Source organism: Canis lupus, chromosome 36, assembly GCF_048164855.1.
Source record: "Canis lupus baileyi chromosome 36, mCanLup2.hap1, whole genome shotgun sequence".
Taxonomy (NCBI): Eukaryota; Metazoa; Chordata; class Mammalia; order Carnivora; family Canidae; genus Canis; species Canis lupus.
In genome coordinates this window covers 7,660,708-7,677,072 of record NC_132873.1, presented here as the reverse complement: position 1 = coordinate 7,677,072, position 16,365 = coordinate 7,660,708, and the positions used below count along the sequence as shown (strand labels likewise).

General features: G+C 48.3%; 1 protein-coding gene across 1 annotated transcript in view; it reads right to left on the bottom strand.

The window, feature by feature from the left end:
• MARCHF4 (membrane associated ring-CH-type finger 4) overlaps nt 1-16,365 on the bottom strand; it is a 114,271-nt gene that overhangs the window by 9,127 nt on the left and 88,779 nt on the right. Inside the window, exon 3 of the mRNA XM_072813498.1 lies at nt 13,308-13,500. Within this exon, the coding sequence (XP_072669599.1) occupies nt 13,308-13,500 (193 nt within the window). The remainder of the gene's footprint in view (nt 1-13,307; nt 13,501-16,365) is intronic.

Sequence of the window (16,365 nt, the reverse complement as noted above, 5' to 3'; positions counted from 1 at the left end):
GGCTCTACCTCCAAAGAGTCTGAATCAGTAGGTCTCGGATGAGGCCTATGGGTTTGCATTTCTAAGCCGCTCTGGGGTGATGCTGATGCTGCCTGTGTGGGGACCACACCTGAGTAGCACTGCCTAGAACATGGTCCTTATCCTGGCCTACTGCCTCATGGAAGGCTCTAAATTTTGGTCAAATAAAGAAAGGTAATTTTTTAAAGATGTATTTATTTACTTTTTAGAGAAGGAGAGAGAGATAGAACAAGCAGACTCCCCACTAAGCACAGACGGGGCTCCATCTCACCACCCTGAGCTCATGACCTGAGCTGAAACCAAGAGTCAGACACTCAACCGACTGAGCCCCCCAGGTGTCCCAAGAGCTATCAGGTAATTTAAAAAAATACTCTAGTTCCAGATGTGACAGGCATGAATATGAAAAGCAACTAAAGAAATGGATACTTCTTCTGCTAGACCCAGAGGACTTTGGGTCCCACAGTTCAGAGGCACCTCACCAATGAGCACTCACTGATCATTCCAAGTGTCTGCCCCTTATAGGCCCGTGGAGTCAGGCAAGTCACTTCCTCTTCCTGAGCCTCAGTATTTTCTTCAGGAAATTGGGACTCATACCTCCTTCCTTATAGGGTTGTTATGAGATTGAAGGAGGTAACGAGTCCTGCATGCTGCTCCCTGTGCTATGCCTGGAACACATTTTAACACTCAAAGCCACATGATATTGATTATTGTGGGGGCTAGGGTGGAAATTACAGGACAGAAAAAGCCCACGCACTTCTTTTCCTCCTTCTTTAGGGCCAACCGTATTCCCAGTGCAAGCACCTGTTCTTCTGACTCCTCACTGTCCTTCCCAGTCCTCAATCTGAGTCATTGTTTATAGATGAATAAGATGCTGGGGCTGAAAGGAACTCTAGGGACCAGCTGATACTGCAGATGTGGTGACAAGCCCTCACTCCCGCCTCCTCTCCCATCACCAAGGGCCTTCAGCAAGTGCCCGTGGAGGGATGCTCCCCGCTTGCAGCATCCCCTGAGGTCAGACTTAACCCTGAAGCCCCACCACTGCTAAGCTCATCTTCCAGGTGCTAAGGCTCGGCCCTCTCAGAACCTCCACTAAAGACCTTAGCAGGCAAGTGTGGGAAAGAAATCAATCTACCCAGCTACTTTGAGGAGGGGGAGTCGGTTAGAGGTGCTGTCGTGAGATGGCATTGGCAGTGCAACCCAGCTACCCAGTGTTCTCCACCGTTACAGCCTCCTGCCCCTTGCAAGTAGAGCCAGGCCACACTTCTGGGGCCCCTGCTGAGGAGTGGTGAGATGTGGGTCCATCACCTCCTTTGAGCAGGCTCACCTTGACTCAATTGCTTTGGGTCTTGGTTTGGGTTACTCTTTCAGCAATAAAGACCTAAGAGCCAGAGGACACGGAAAGCTTTCAATGTAGGTGAGGCAAGGCCACCTCCCCTTTGTGTTTCGGTCCCGTTGATGTCTGTCCCCTTGGAGGTGACTTCTATTAGAATTCCCTTCCCAGCAGGGTCCTTGCTGGACTGGTTGACCTTGGTCAAGCCCATCAGAGCCATCCTGGTCACTCTGCTCACTCAAGTCATCTCGGGAACCCGTGAAAAGACCTGGGCTAGAAAATCATTAAGAGCATGAAGACTCCTTGGAATGAATGAGCTTAACTCAGTAGGACAGAGAAGTAGAGAAGTATTCCTGGAGCCCCAAATATCCCTGCATGGGTATAAGTGAGGGGTCCGTTCCTGGACATGTGTGGGTGAAGCTATGCCCCAAGGTGCTGTGGATGTTTTCTGTAGGGGTTCTCTACAAAGCTCAGAGCTCTCACCATCTGGACAGACGAAGACAGAATTGCTTTTCTCAGCCACTCTGGCTGATGGCGATGAAGGTCATGGTGATGATGGTCATGTTGATGGTAGCCAGGACCTGCTGAATGCTTACTATGTTTCGGTCACTCTAAAAGGCCTTTGCAAATGTAGTCTACATCTCACAGAAATCCCATGAGGTAGGTCGTATTATCGATCTCCACGCGACAGAAGAGAAAACTGAGCTCAGAGAGACTTAGTGTCTTACCCAAAGACACACAACTTGCACATGTAGTGGGACATAAATTTAGGTTCATCTGAAACAGAACAGTGCCATGTGCCTGGGCTCCTTCCTCACTCGTGCTCCAGGTCGTGTGCTCCCCCAGAGAGAAAAGCTATGGAGGAGATAATTTTTTTATAGTCTGTATGCATGAGTATACAATTTTTTTTAAAGGTAGTATTTATTTATTCATGAGAGACACACAGAGAGAGGTAGAGACACAAGCAAAGGAAGAAGCAGGCTCACCTCAGAGAACCCGACACGGAACTGGATCCCTGAACTCCAGGATCATGCCCTGAGCTGCAAGCAGAGCTTAACCACTGAGCCATCCAGGCATCCCTACAATTTCTATTTCAATTCGCATTTAAGATGTCTTTTGTGTTATGCATTTTAACATATGTGTTACGGTGTTACAACAGAGCGGCTAAGGATGTGGGCTTTGAAATCAGATGAAACTAGGTTCTAGCTGTGTGACTGGGTGATTTACCTCTTAGCCTCAATTTTTTTTTAAATCAGGAAAATGGGCATTTAATAGTTTCCACATCCTAAGGTTGTAGGGAGTAAATAAGAGAATGCACATAAAGCACTTTTTACAGCGTTTGGTACGTAACAAATAATAAATTTTTGTTATTATTTTATTATCATTATTACGAAATAAGTTTCACGTGACTTCATCTTAAAGGAGTTATGTTAAAATTACAAATTAGCTTATTTAAGCAAATGTGCCAAAATTCTATATCTAAAAGAGTTTAAAATCCCAGGATTTTAAAAAACTACCCTTGGGGATGCCTGGGTGGCTCAGTTCGTTAAGCATCTGTGATTGGCTCAGGTCATGATCCCAGGGATCGAGTCTGGCATCGGGCTCCCTGCTCCTCAGGGACTCTGCTTCTCCCTCTCCTGTTCCCCCTGCTTGCGCTCTCTCCTCTCTCTGTGTCAAATAAATAAATAAGTAAATAAGTAAGTAAGTAAGTAAATAAATAAATAAATAAATAAATATTTTTTAAAGAGTGCCCTTGGGAACTAGGGTATTCTTTCTTAGAGTATTCTAGTGCAGAGCACTTGTGGAAATTTCTCAATGACATAGCCAGTGACAGATATGATTAACTGTCCACCAAAACCCCATTCTTCTCTTCCTTAGTACAGAGTTGCCAGAGAAGGAATGACGTTCCAGCTCTTTGCACCCACGGGGAGCCAGGTGACCAGCGCTGCATGTGAGATGAGTCGGGCCAAAGTTTAAGAACAGGTATTGAGGGGGAAAGTATGTGTGTGTGTGCGTGCACACTTTGTCCATGCTTGCTTTTATTTTCTATTAGCTGGAGATAAAAGATTCAAAAGCCCAGGGAACTGTGGCCACAAAATGGGAGCCTAGATCCCTGAATCTCTGCGTGGAGGAGAACCACCCAAAGACCAGCAGCCTTCGCTTCATTAAATCATGAGATATTATATATATATATATATATATATATATATATATATATATATATCTGCTAAAGTTACCCTAACTAAATACCTGCAGTGCTAGGATAGAGGCCACAAGACAAAAGCAGCTTTGGGTTCAATGAAATGTCTCATGTCATCACCAAAATATATTACTTGGCTCAAGTAGCCACCTTATTTACCATATTGGGGCTTTTTCTAGCCCTAGACCCACTGTCAACAGACAGACATGCCACTCCTGAAGACCGTGATTAGCCACTACTAGTGTTCCAAAGACCACGCTGTAGGCACTAAAGACAGTTCCCAATAGGTGTTCCTAAACTATTTTGAGCCCTGTCACACACCAGAGTAAGTGAATTGCCTCCCAAAGGGTCTCCATTGAGGGGGACAGTGCTCACTTGGTGTGTCTGCTTCCAAATCAGTCATCTGAACTTACGGAGCATCTAGCAGCTCAGCAGTGGACAGAGGTGGCCTTGCATAGGAAGCCCCTGTTGGGGAAGGCAGGGGTTAGGTGGAACATGAGTTAACAGTTAATCTGGAAAGTTGGATAATCCATATGCACTTAATGGAACACAGCCTGAGCATCACCTTGTCCATCTACATGGCTGACCCTCATCAGTTGTTCGGTCTAGCCAAACCTTCTTGAGAATCCCCCACATGGCCACAGTGACCAACCCCTGAGAATTATGACATCTTCTCACAATAGGAATGACTTCAAAATCCTAGAATGTCAGACCTAGAAGTACCTTGCAAGTTATCAGGTTCAACTGTCTCACTTTATAGATGACTTAACCGAACTCTAAAAAGAAGAAGTATCTTGCCCAAGGTCAGAGAAGAAGTGGCTAATCCAGTCTTCAGACCTACATTTTCTACTCCCTAGTCTCTTCTACGGTACCAGGCTCCACCTCCATATTTTCAGTTTATTAGTCAGGGAATTAAAAGATTTGACAGATGAGGTCATTTCTAGCCCAAGGGGAGGAAGAAAGGAAGGATCTTTCTTTCATGGCATCTTTGTGCCATCTAAGTGTTTTTTAGTTAACGTGAATTAAAATGAAGTTTGAAAAATGATGTTTTTGTAGTCCTGCTGCTCCCCCCCCCCTTTGCCCACTTACTATAAATTAGAATTTGAATTCCTTTATCTCCGAGGGCAGGCACCAGGTATCTCTAAATTATAGGAAAGAACCTCAATGAACAGCACACAGAGGAAGCTTTCACACAAGATTTTCTACAACTCTGTGAATTACCATACTCCACTGTTTTAGAGATTTGGAACAATCTCAGAAACGCTCTCCTTCCTTTCCCTGACCACATCCCATTCGTAAGTAAAAAACCAAACATGATAAGGATGAGGTCCTCATTTTTGCAGGTTTGACTTTTTGGTGGCCAGTCTCTCTGGTCTGCGGAGTGGAAAAAAAAAATGTTTTTGGTGCCAAAGACCTTAATTAATTTGCTCTTGTTAAATCCTAATAACTTGACCCACTGGAGCAGAGACTGTCCCATTTGTTTGCTGGGAAGCTCTGTCAGCTTCTGAGCTGGGGAAGACAGCATCATTAGAGATGACGGAAGAGGAGGCAGGTGGCGTGAGGACATTCTATGTAATCAAATCTTCTCATGGAGGGGACACGGGTGAGGGAACTAAAAGCCTTCAAGAAGAGGCACTGCTCCATATAAGGGCAGAGTCTCAGTTATGTGAGGACATGGGGTCAGGCTCTCTAGGCCGTGACTGGCTTCTGGTTTTAACAGTGTCAGCAAACCTTTATTGGGGAATAAGGGGAATCTTCCCCGATCAAGTGCCTCCCAGCCTGGTCCCTGGTAATTATGAATGGTCCGCTCCTTTACACATGCCACCTCATTCAAGCCTCTCAACAGCACTCTGGAGATGGTATTATTATCCCATTTCCCGGATGAGAAAAGGGAAGCAGAGAGCGGCTGTGCAAATCACTCGAGGTCCCAACGTTAGTAAGAAACTGAGCAATATGTGGTCCAGACCCTTATGTAGCACACTCCTGCCACTCCATAAATCCACAAAATCCCAAATCCTGGATCTTGTGACTCATTCCCTCCTGTTTCTCATTCTCTGTCTTCATCCATCTTTTAAATGTATGTTTCCCAGGTTTCCATCCTTAGCCACCTACTCTTTGAATGCTCCTCCTAAGTTCCCTTGTCAAAACCCACGGCTTTACCCACCTCTTGTTGTTGACCTCCAAACCTGTGTTCAAGTTTCATTATCCAGCTGCCTACAGAAACCTTTCTTTACCTCCCCTCCTTCTCATTAGTCACCGATCCTCATCAGAACTGGTCCAATGTCCTCAAAATCTTCCTGTCTGAACAGGAGGCCATAAAAGGCCCTTTCCTTCTTTCTACCCCCACAAAGAGATTCTTTCCTGGCAGTGCCTTCTCCTCTTTGCAGCCCGTAATGTACTCCTTGTCTCTTGCTTCTCTTCTATTGCAAACTCTTTGCGTGGGAACTCTTACCTCACTGCCCGGATTTTAGGCTTGGGATGGTCCTTTTGTTTGGTGCTTTTGCCAAAGACTTACCATTGGTTCCCCTTTGCTTCTCCTATGGCCAACCCTGGTCTCATGCTCGGCTCTGGTATCCCCACTCAAGCCAGACCCTGGTGTTCCTACTTGCTTCAAAGAAGTTCATCCAGTCCTATCCCACGCACATCCTAAGCGCTTCTCAAGGTCATCTGATATACTTCTTCCCCACTGCACTGTTTTGCATTTCTTTCCCTTTGGTTCAGACTATTGTGAGCATTTTCCAACTGCCCCACATCCCCCACCTCTAGTCTTTCCAGCTCTGGTCCATCCTCCCCACAGGTACCAGAGTTATCTCTTTATTTTATTATTTTCTTAAAGATTTTAATTTATTTATTCACAAGAGACACAGACAGAGAGATGCAGAGACATAGGCAAGAAGGAGGAGAATAAGGCTCCATGCGGGGAGCCTGATGTCAGACTCAATCCCAGGACTCCGGGAAATGCCTTGAGCTGAAGGCAAATGCTCAACCACTGGGCCACCCAGGTGTCCCCAGAGTTACCTGTTTAAAGCACACATACAGGGATCCCTGGGTGGCTCAGCGGTTGAGTGTCTGCCTTCGGCCCAGGGCATCATCCCAGGGTCCCAGGATCGAGTCCTACATCAGGCTCCCTGTGTGGGGCCTTCTTCTCCCTCTACCTGTGTCTCTGCCTCTCTCTCTGTGTCTCTCATGACTAAATAAATAAAATCTTAAAAAAAATAAAGCACACATACATCTGACCACACTTCTTTCCGATATAAAATCTTATCAACGCCTCCCCATCACCAACAGGACGAAGTCTGAGCTGCCCAGCACATGGTTCATGATACTGTGGGATTTGGCTCCTGCCAACTGCCACTTCCCTGTGGCCCATCACCCACCTTCCCTCTGGCTCTTGACACTGAGCCACACAAACCTGCTCCAAGTTTCCCAAGTGTACCTGGTTCTCTCAAATTTCTGTGCCTCTACATATGCTAGTCTCTCTGCCTGAAATGTTCTTTTCCTTTTTTTTCTGGACAAACTTTGACCTATCTTTTGAAAATAGCTGAAGGATAGAGCTTCTTCCTTCAAAAAGCCCTCCTGGAATCCTCCAAGAGGGAGTTGACTGCTCTCTGTTCTGTTCCACCTTTCTCTGAATCTTATACTGGCCCCCACTGTGCTGTGATTTATTTGTAGTCTGGGAGCTCCTTGAGGGCAAGGACTTCGTTTCATTCATTACTTTATTAAAGTTCTCTAGTTTCAAGAACAAAACCAGACAGCCAGGAAATGCTACTGAAGGAATGGATAAGACCATCCTGAGCCCCTTCCCCCTCAGTCTTTTCCTGTGCTCACTCATCTCTGTGTCCAGCTCTTATCACTGAGATAAATGATTAATTTGTCTGCCTCCTAGGTAAAATATAAGATCCTTAAGAGCAAGTGACTCTTATTGGGAGTGCCCTTTCAACAAACATTTTTTAGTGACTGAATGAATTCCCTGAGTTCATGTTAACCAGGAGATGTAGCGTCCCTTACCCTAAGTTCCTTCCACTAGAGTGTCTCACAGGGAGACAAACCACTCAAGTTTGCACCCCAATTTCTTGAGCCTCCCTCTCAGCTGGTGTCAGAATAGCGCTGATCAAAAGGGGAGGTACAACCATGGCTAACCTCCAAGACCCTGAATACAGGACAGGAGCAGCTAAGGCTTGCTAAATTTCTTATTGCTCAGCCATTACCCTATGGGTCAAGGTATTAGGGGACCAATTTCCCTTCAACCAGCCTCCCCATGCAGGCTCTGCTTTTGCAATTTCACAGAGCAATCAGAGATAAAATAAGCAGTAGAAAGCGCCCTGGAATTGAAGTCCAAGGTTTTTGGTCTAATTCTCGGCTCTGCCATTTGCTTAGCTACATGACCTGGAGCACAGTTACTTTAGGTCTTTCCTCACCTGTTAAATATGGATCATAATACTTACCCTGCTCATCTTTTAGGATTATTGCACCCTTTCTCAATTCTTCTCTGCCCTTGCAGGAGTTTGGTGGTTTGTTCTGCCCACAGCAACCTAGTTTTGGTTTTCACAGTGGCACGGATTGACCTAGGAAGTTAGGACTCTACCCAAGAGATGTTTAATCTATAGGGGCAGCTGGTATCCCAAAATGTACAACCTTCTGATGTAGCAAAGTCTAGAGCCGTTGTCCACAACCCTGGACCCAGGCTGCATCCAACAGAGAACCCAGACCCTCCTGGGACCCACTTCAGGCAAAATTCTTTGGAGAGAACCAAAGGCCTTTTCCTAGACGTCAGCCAGGCAGACATAGCCGTGGATGGAGCTGATGTGGCTGCATGGGCAGCAAGGTGGACATGTCCCAGACTCTGTATTATTTTGGCTTCAAGGAAGAGAATATCTGCTGGGCTGATGCTGGCACCCAGTGGAGTGTCCCTTTGTATCTTTCTCACCGTCATGAGTTTTCCCTTAGAACATCTTTTATTCTGATAAAAGCTAAGTCTAGTTTTAAGGATTACTTAAAGCTTTATTTATTCATTCATTCATTCATTCATTCATTCATGAGAGACACAGAGAGAAAGAGAGAGGTGGGGGGAGACACAGGCAGAGGGAGAAGTAAGCTCCCTGCAGGGAGCCCGATGCGGGACTTGATCCCAGGACCCCAGGATAATAACCTGGGCCAAAGGCAGACGCCCAACCACTGAGCCACTTAGGTGCCCTTTGAAGATATATATTTCACATTTACTCAGAGTCTTTACTATCTGAGGCTATTTAATAGTCTTAGGGAGTAGACAGATTGTTCTTGGTGTCTGAAAAACAGAGTAAGTCCAAAGATTCATTTTAACAGATGGTCTTATTCCTTTCTTCTTCAGCCTTTTGAGCTAACACAGGGCTAGACTCATTTTCCTTCTTCTGGTGACAAATTTCTACCCCGGTACCATCCAAGGAGCTTGGGACTATGGATATTGATTTCTTTCATTTAACATTTTTTTTCAATCAACATTTCTTAAGAATACTCACCTCTCCCATTATCAGCTCTACCTACTTTCTACCTTCCCCTGCCCACTCTTTCACAGCATGTTCTTCCACTCTCTTAGCACTTCTGGAAGGGAAACTTCCCTTTTCCTATAGGAATAAGCTAACTGACTGAGTTTTAAAACTGATGACCACCTCAACAGCAATATAGGTGCCACCCTGTGACTCTCTTGTCTATGTTATTCATTTTCATGCAGGAAGAAGATCACATACGTTTCCTTCTGGCCCACCCAGCGAGGTCTCTTTCCCTGTTCCAGCTCCTCTGCCTCTCATTGGTTCAGTGAAACAGAGTTGAGTGGCCAGAAATTGAGATTCATGGACAGGAGGTAGTAGGATAGAGGTGACGGTACACTTACATGACTTGCTTGCTCTTTCTCTCAAAACAAACTAGACCCTGGGCTGGCATTCCGACTTGTTTCCCTGGAATTCTGACAAAGGTGGAGTGTCAGCTGTGTTACAACATCCCCTCGGTTGGAGGTAACCCTGATTGGTGGGTGCTTTACTGTGAATGCCTGATGGGAGGCAGTAGCTTTGAGCTTCCCTGAGTACAGTGACACTTCTAACTGTGCATGACTTCTGTGGGGAAACTATGTCAAGGTGGATCCTGTACCCACAATTGTGGGTCTCATCTCCTTCTTTCTGAGCTATCATCTGGGGGCTGAGGGACTATCCCTGAACTAGGATATGGAGTGCAGCAAGGACTCGCCTGGACCTGCCTTGCGGAGGCTGCGTGTGGTTCCTGTTCTAAATTCCTCAAAGTGAATCTAGTGACAAGTGTACTCTCGGGTAGTTCTGTGACTCTAAATGTCTAGTTGAGCCTAAAAGTAAACACACTGCGGGTAGACATTCCAGGCTCCACCTTATTGTCCCTACCAGAGAGCCCCTCAAAGGCTAATACTTTATAACCATATCTGCAGTCCTGGGTATCTTCCCCTCAACTGTCCAGAACACTGCAGAAGAGAAGTGACTAATACCTGAACTTCACCCTTAAAGCCACCAACATCACTACTGATTATTATCACCAATATCAAAATCACCATCAATGCAACCAACCATCACACGAACTTTTTTATACATTTCAACTATTGTCCATCACCTTCCATTCTCTTCTTTAGATCACATATTACTCTTTTTTTTTTTTTAATTTTGTCTCCCAGAATTTTCTCCCATGGACAACCTCTCCTAGGAAACACTGGACTGAGAGTCCTGCTCTGCTGCCTGAGGCGGCCTAAGACAAATCTTTCAGTATCAGTTTCACCATCTGAAAAATGGGAAGAAAATCATTGCCCCTGAGAAATACTCAGACACTGAATTAGCTCCAGTTATAATCAACAAAATGATAGAGCAGTCTAAATTCTTTAAGGGTGAGCTAGTCTAAATATAAATATATCTGAGTACTTTTGGACAGCACCAAAAGCACTTATGGTCCCTGTACATCCCCCTCCTGTCCAGCGGCAGTCTCCAGGCCGTCACTGGCTTGTCGAGCAGATTGGATAGATCATGGTGTGGCTTTGCATCCTGGGAAATTATGTTTTCCTAAAAACTTGGAAGGAAAGAAAGCAATTCAGAAACTCTTAATATTTGGCTCACTGTGCTTCTTCCCAGAACTTGGGTGACTGAGTGCCATATATATTTGAAGAGTAAGCAGAGAAAGAATTCAAGAGATAGAAGTGGGTTGGAGGGAGGCAGATGGAGAGGAGCCAAGAAAGAGACAGAGAGGATGGGATGGTTCTGTGGAGCCCGACTCCGAGGGAGACTCAATAAGCAGGAAAGACCAGGGCACCAGGAAAGCCCAAGCAGGGGTGCTGGGTGGCTCAGAGGGTGCTCGCCTAGACCTGCCTTGCGGAGGCTGGCAGGGAGCAGGCCTATTTAAGGGCTTTTCTTCCAAGTGGGCCCAGGAGCACTCAAAGTTGCAGGTGGCATCTGCAGATGTCCCATAAGTGACACTGAAGACGCCTGTTGTCTGATGCAAGAGGACTTTGGAAAGAGCACTGGGCTGCCATCAGGAAACCTTGCTTCTAATCCCAGCTAAGCAATCTAGAGCAGATCACTTACTCCCCTTCTCGGGGCACCAATTCTCTCAACTTTCAAAACAGGAGTTGTAGGTTGATCAACAGGTTGATCACATGGTCTCTTCTATGTTCACCTCCCTCAGTCTTCAAATCTATGGGGCCCTGAATGGTAGGTAGTATTTACGCTCCTCTTTCCCTCCCATGCTCCATCCAGGGGAGGAGGAGTACGCTTTCCTGGCCCACCCCTACGTTGATGTTGGGCTCATTGATGACTTGCATTGGCCCACGGGCTGGGGGCAGAAGGGACAGTGTGTCAGTACTGAGCAGAAGCTTCCAGAGGCTCTGCAAGTTTCCCCCAGTCCTCTTGTGCTCCTGTAACTGGCTAGAAGAGTATACCCCAGCAGCCCCTGCCCCTTTAGCCTGGGCCCCAGCACGAGGAGACACTCAGAGCAGGCTGGAACCCAACGCACACTCAGAAGCTAAGCCGAGCCAAGCCCCGCTGAGCCACAGCTGTCATGCAGACCCATCAGTGGGAAATAAATGCTTGTTGTTGTGAGGCACTGCAGTTCTGGAGGTGCCTGTTACCGCAGCCAAAGCTGACTAATACACCACGTGACGGGAAAGCAAGTCTCACAGAAGCACACATCAGAGACCAAGCCAAAGCCTGCCTGAAGGAGAATGAAGGGCAGCTGGAGAGGTTCCTACAGGCCGTCCGCTGCTGCCCCCCTCCATGCCAGAGCCGCACACCTCCATATGGAGACACACCTGGGTCCTGGCAGCAACAACCCCGGCCTCAGCGGGGTAGGAAGGAATACTGGTGGAGGGAGAACTAAATTAGAATGCTCAAAGTCAAAGTCCTCCCCATTCACAGTTCTCCAAACCTGGGCAGTCTTGTCTAGGTGCCACAAAAGCCTGCCTTTAAAAAGGCTCTGAAAAAATAAATAAATAAATAAATAAATAAATAAATAAAGGCTCTGGAACTCCGGGTTGATGTGTTGGTTTAGCTACAGGGAGAGGCCGCAAGAGGCTTACACAAGTATCCAAGTGCCAGCATCTCTGCTCTCTGGCTGCTGTGATCAGCATGCAAGTCTCCAGGCCTCTCTGACTCCTAATATTAAAGAATCCCAAGGAAATTCATGTAGCATCCTCCCAGCCAAACTCTAGCTAAGAGATGTTTTCCTGCCAAAAGGAGCAGTGCACATAGTTGATATGACATACAAACGAAAGCCCAGAGAAGACAACTGTGGCGCTTCGGTGCGGTCAGCCTCATGGCCCAGGGGATAACCCGAGAGTTCCAGGTGAGGATGTCTGACGAGCACTTAGCCAGGCTTCATGTCATTGCGAGAAAACCACGACCTCGGTCCCCCCAGTGACAACTCCAGACTTAAAAACCATAAGCATTGGTTGGGGAAAAAAAAAACAACAACAAGAAGACCCGGCCCTTCACCAATTGACCTAACATAAAAGAAGAGGAAAGAACACAGATTTGGGAATGGTGTAAGGGAACAGGCAGGAATTAAAGAGGCGGGTTTCCAACTTTTTTTTTTTTCTCTAAGACACCAAAGACTTTAAACCAAAATCTTACCTAGAGCAGAAACATAGGTAAATGGGTAAAAGTACAGAAAGTCAAGGTGAAGCAAGGGCGAGGATTCGGAGCCTGTCTGTGCTGCATCCCATGGCCCGCTCCCAAAATTGGTTCCCGAAGCTGCGTATGGAACTCCAGGACTACCCACAGTTGGCAAACCACTAGACTAGGGAGATCTGGGGCATTGTAATAGGCTCGTGGAAGCCGAAAAAGGCGGGGGCGGCGGGGGGGGGGGGCAGCTGTCGTCATGGCTGTTTCTGGGCGTTCTGCCGGGAAGACAATGGAGCCAGAGGCGTAGCCACCCCTTGTCATGGCTTGGCAACCATGGAGTACACAGCAGAGGAGCGGGCCTCCACCTCCCACTCGAGGCAGATGGACTGACCTTCCTCAAGTCTTCTGGGAGGCAAGCCTCCTCAGCCTCATCCTCAACTGGGCAAGACTAGATTTGCTTGGGAAAGATGGAGGTCTTCCTTCCTTGGCCTGTCTCCTCCCCCACTCCGCTCTCCCCTCGTGTCTAAGGCGCTGGCTCCTCTCGAGCCTACAAGTCTCAAGCCTGGTACTCTGACCTTCCGGAAGGAGGGACCCTGTGAGGTTGTCTAACTCGCCAGCTCGTGGCTCCCCACTTCCCACAGAAACAAGCCCCCAGACCCACCTATGCACACCACATCCATGAATCCATACATCCCATAGCAGATCTGGAAGAGGAGGTCTTGGCGCTGCCATTTTGCTGAGGGGCTGAAGGTTGACCAGATAAGCCAAGAGATACTGGCGATGAGGAAGAGGGAACCCAAGATGGCGGCTGCAATCTGAACCTTCTCAATGACTGTCAGAGAGATGGCCTGCCACTGCAAAGAAGAGAAGGACAGGTTAGCGGTGGCTGGGATGCCCTTACCCCATCTCCACCCCATCCCCATTCCTCTTCCTTCGGCTGCCCCGACCTCTGACCTCTGGCTCGGGATTTAATACAAGGCTTTTTAACTTGCATTACGTGGCTATCTTCACAAGTTTCCGAGTTTTATTTTGTACTTTCAGTGTGGAGGAAACCTGTATCACACCAAATGGTCAGACACTATTGTAGGGAGAAGGTTCTGGGCAGCCACGGTTGGGAAGGAAGGCCTTTATCATTGATCACGATACAGCCAGAGAAATGAAAAGGGGAAAGTGAAAGTGCAGAGCCAGTGTGGGGCCCAGAATATTCTTTTCGGAGCAACACTGTTTATCTTCACACGAATAGGGCGCAGGCCTTTCTTTTGCTTATTTTCTACAACACCTGGCACGTCACTTAATATAAATGCTAGAGATTATGAATTCAACAGACAAGGAGAGGACCCGGGATGTGGGGGAGAGAGAAGAAACACAGTATAATTTACTGACTATATACGGACACTGAGATTTCATTTTTTTTTTTAACAGAAAAAGCATCATGCTCACAGCAGTATTGATGGATGGATTGAAGGCTGGGGTGTGCGTAGGTTTCAATTCTGCAATTCTATGATTCTCAGAAGCACAGGCCTAAATGAGCCAGGAGTTGGATTTTTAGTTTGGGATTTATTTATGTTCTCACTCAACAAATATGTCCTCTGCTAGTAAACAAAAACAGAAGATTTCTGTCCTCATGGAATTTATAATCTAGGGAACACAGGTGATCAAATAATTATTTACAACTGCAGTTCATCAGGTGTTAGTGAGGGAGGTACATGGAACTATGAGAGCCTTTGACGGGAGGATTCAACTTGTCAGAAGCAATGCTTGAGTTGAGTAGGAGTTTAGGCAAAGAGAGGAGGGAAGAGTGCTCTAGGCATAGGAGAAAGCATGCAAAGGTCCTGTGGCAGAAGAAGAGTGTAGTGAGTATAAAAACCTGGGAAAAGACCAGAATGGGTGGAGCAAAGAGAGCACCTGGGAGCGTGGGTGAGGCAGCTGGGGAAATAAGAAGAACATGTGCAAACTTGAAGAATTTTGGCTGTGTCCTAAGGGTAACCGTGATGCTCTGGAATAGTTTGTAGCAGGGAAGTGGCAGGATCTGATCTGGGAAGGTGGAGGGCAGGACATTCTTGTGATTCTAGGGACTCCATGTAAAACCCTGCAGAGGAAAGCCCCGGCAGGTGTTTCAGCCTGAACTCCCCCGGAAAAGCAGACAACTTTCCATCTGCCAATAGCAAGTCCTTATTCTGCACGAAACGGCGTGGAGGGGAGCAGTGATTCCAGGTCCCGGAGGACTGGCCAGCGGCTCTGAAGGAACTGGCACCATCTCACTTGCTGGTCCAGATGTGGGACACAAGCCTTTACCTTTCACTGTACACAGAGTGTCCCATTGCAGGCAATTGGCACTGCCTCCCCCAGCCTGGGGTTGCACATGCGGGAATTTTCTAGAAGGTGGCCTGGCCCGACAGACTCCCACCCAATACTGTACCACACGTGCTTTCTCCAGAGCCTGCCCCTCAGTCTGCAAAGAGGGTTCCTGGCTGAGCTTCTTGATTTTTGGTTTTTAAAGATTTTATTTATTTATTCTTGAGAGAGACAGAGACACAGGCAGAGGGAGAAGCAGGCTCCCTGCGGGGAGCCCGACGTGGGACTCGATCCCAGCACCTGAGCCAAAGGCAGAAGCTCCACCACTGAGCCACCTAGACGTCCCTGCGCTTTTTGTTTTCACACCTGGGTCATCAATAACCTTCCCTTTCTCCTGCTCCAGGCTTCAAAACCCCCAAATCCGAAGGCCCAGGAAGGCCCGCGTCCGCAATCCCTAAAGCCACCCTAGTCCCGAGGCCCCCAAGCCAGCTGCAGGACGAGAGCGGGCCGGACTACAGTGTGAAGCGATGCAATGAAGCAGGCTGGGCTGCTGTAGGCGACTCCCCTCCTGCCTGTCCCCCCCAAGCCTCCGGGAAAGGTGCGGGGGACAGAGCTGCGGAGAACCAGGGAGCCCTCAAATCTCAAAGGGGGGCCAGGAGGGGAAGCGTTCACCTCCAGCCAGGCTTCATTCCAGACGAGGTCCTGGCCGCAGCACAGTGAGGACCCCGGCCCGCACCCCATGTCCTGGCCTCCTGCACTGCAGCACCAGCCCTGGGTGTTTCCTCTGACGTCAGGAAGGGCCACTGAGCCAGGATGGTGCCAGCACCCTGACCGGGCGGTGCTGCTCCTGCTGGTGCAGTATCACCTGGGAGACGCCCGTGGGCCACGAGGACTGTCACTGCTGCCTCTCCTAAACTGGAAGCGGCTGGTCCTTCCCCCTCCCTAGAGGACCGCAACGGTGGGATGAAAGAACTCTGCAGGGGACCAGCTGCCCTCACGTCCACTCTTCAGGGTGTCTGAGCACCGGGTGGGGTGTCCCAGCGGTGCCCGTGCCCTGTAGGTGGGAGCACCCAGGCCCGGTGTGCCAGGCCACCCGCCAGGGTGCCCGTGGGCAGCCTGTGCCCCCCGTTTCATCTGTAGCCTGGGCATCAGGACCGTGCCCGCCGTGTGGGGCTGCCTTCAGGGTTCAGTGACACGCAGAGCGATGGTCCCCTAGGAAACACCTAGGACTGCGGCTCGGCAGTGGCAGAGGAGGTGAGGAGTGGCCGCAGCCGCCACCCCGACATCCCTTCCTGGACGGCTCTTCTAGCAACGGACCGGCCCGCTCGCTGTGTGTGCGGCTTGGCCCCGGGGTGGGGGGACCCCAGGCCTGGGCCGCACCTCCCGGCCCTGACAGCGGAGGGGGCCCGCGCTCGGCTGCCGTC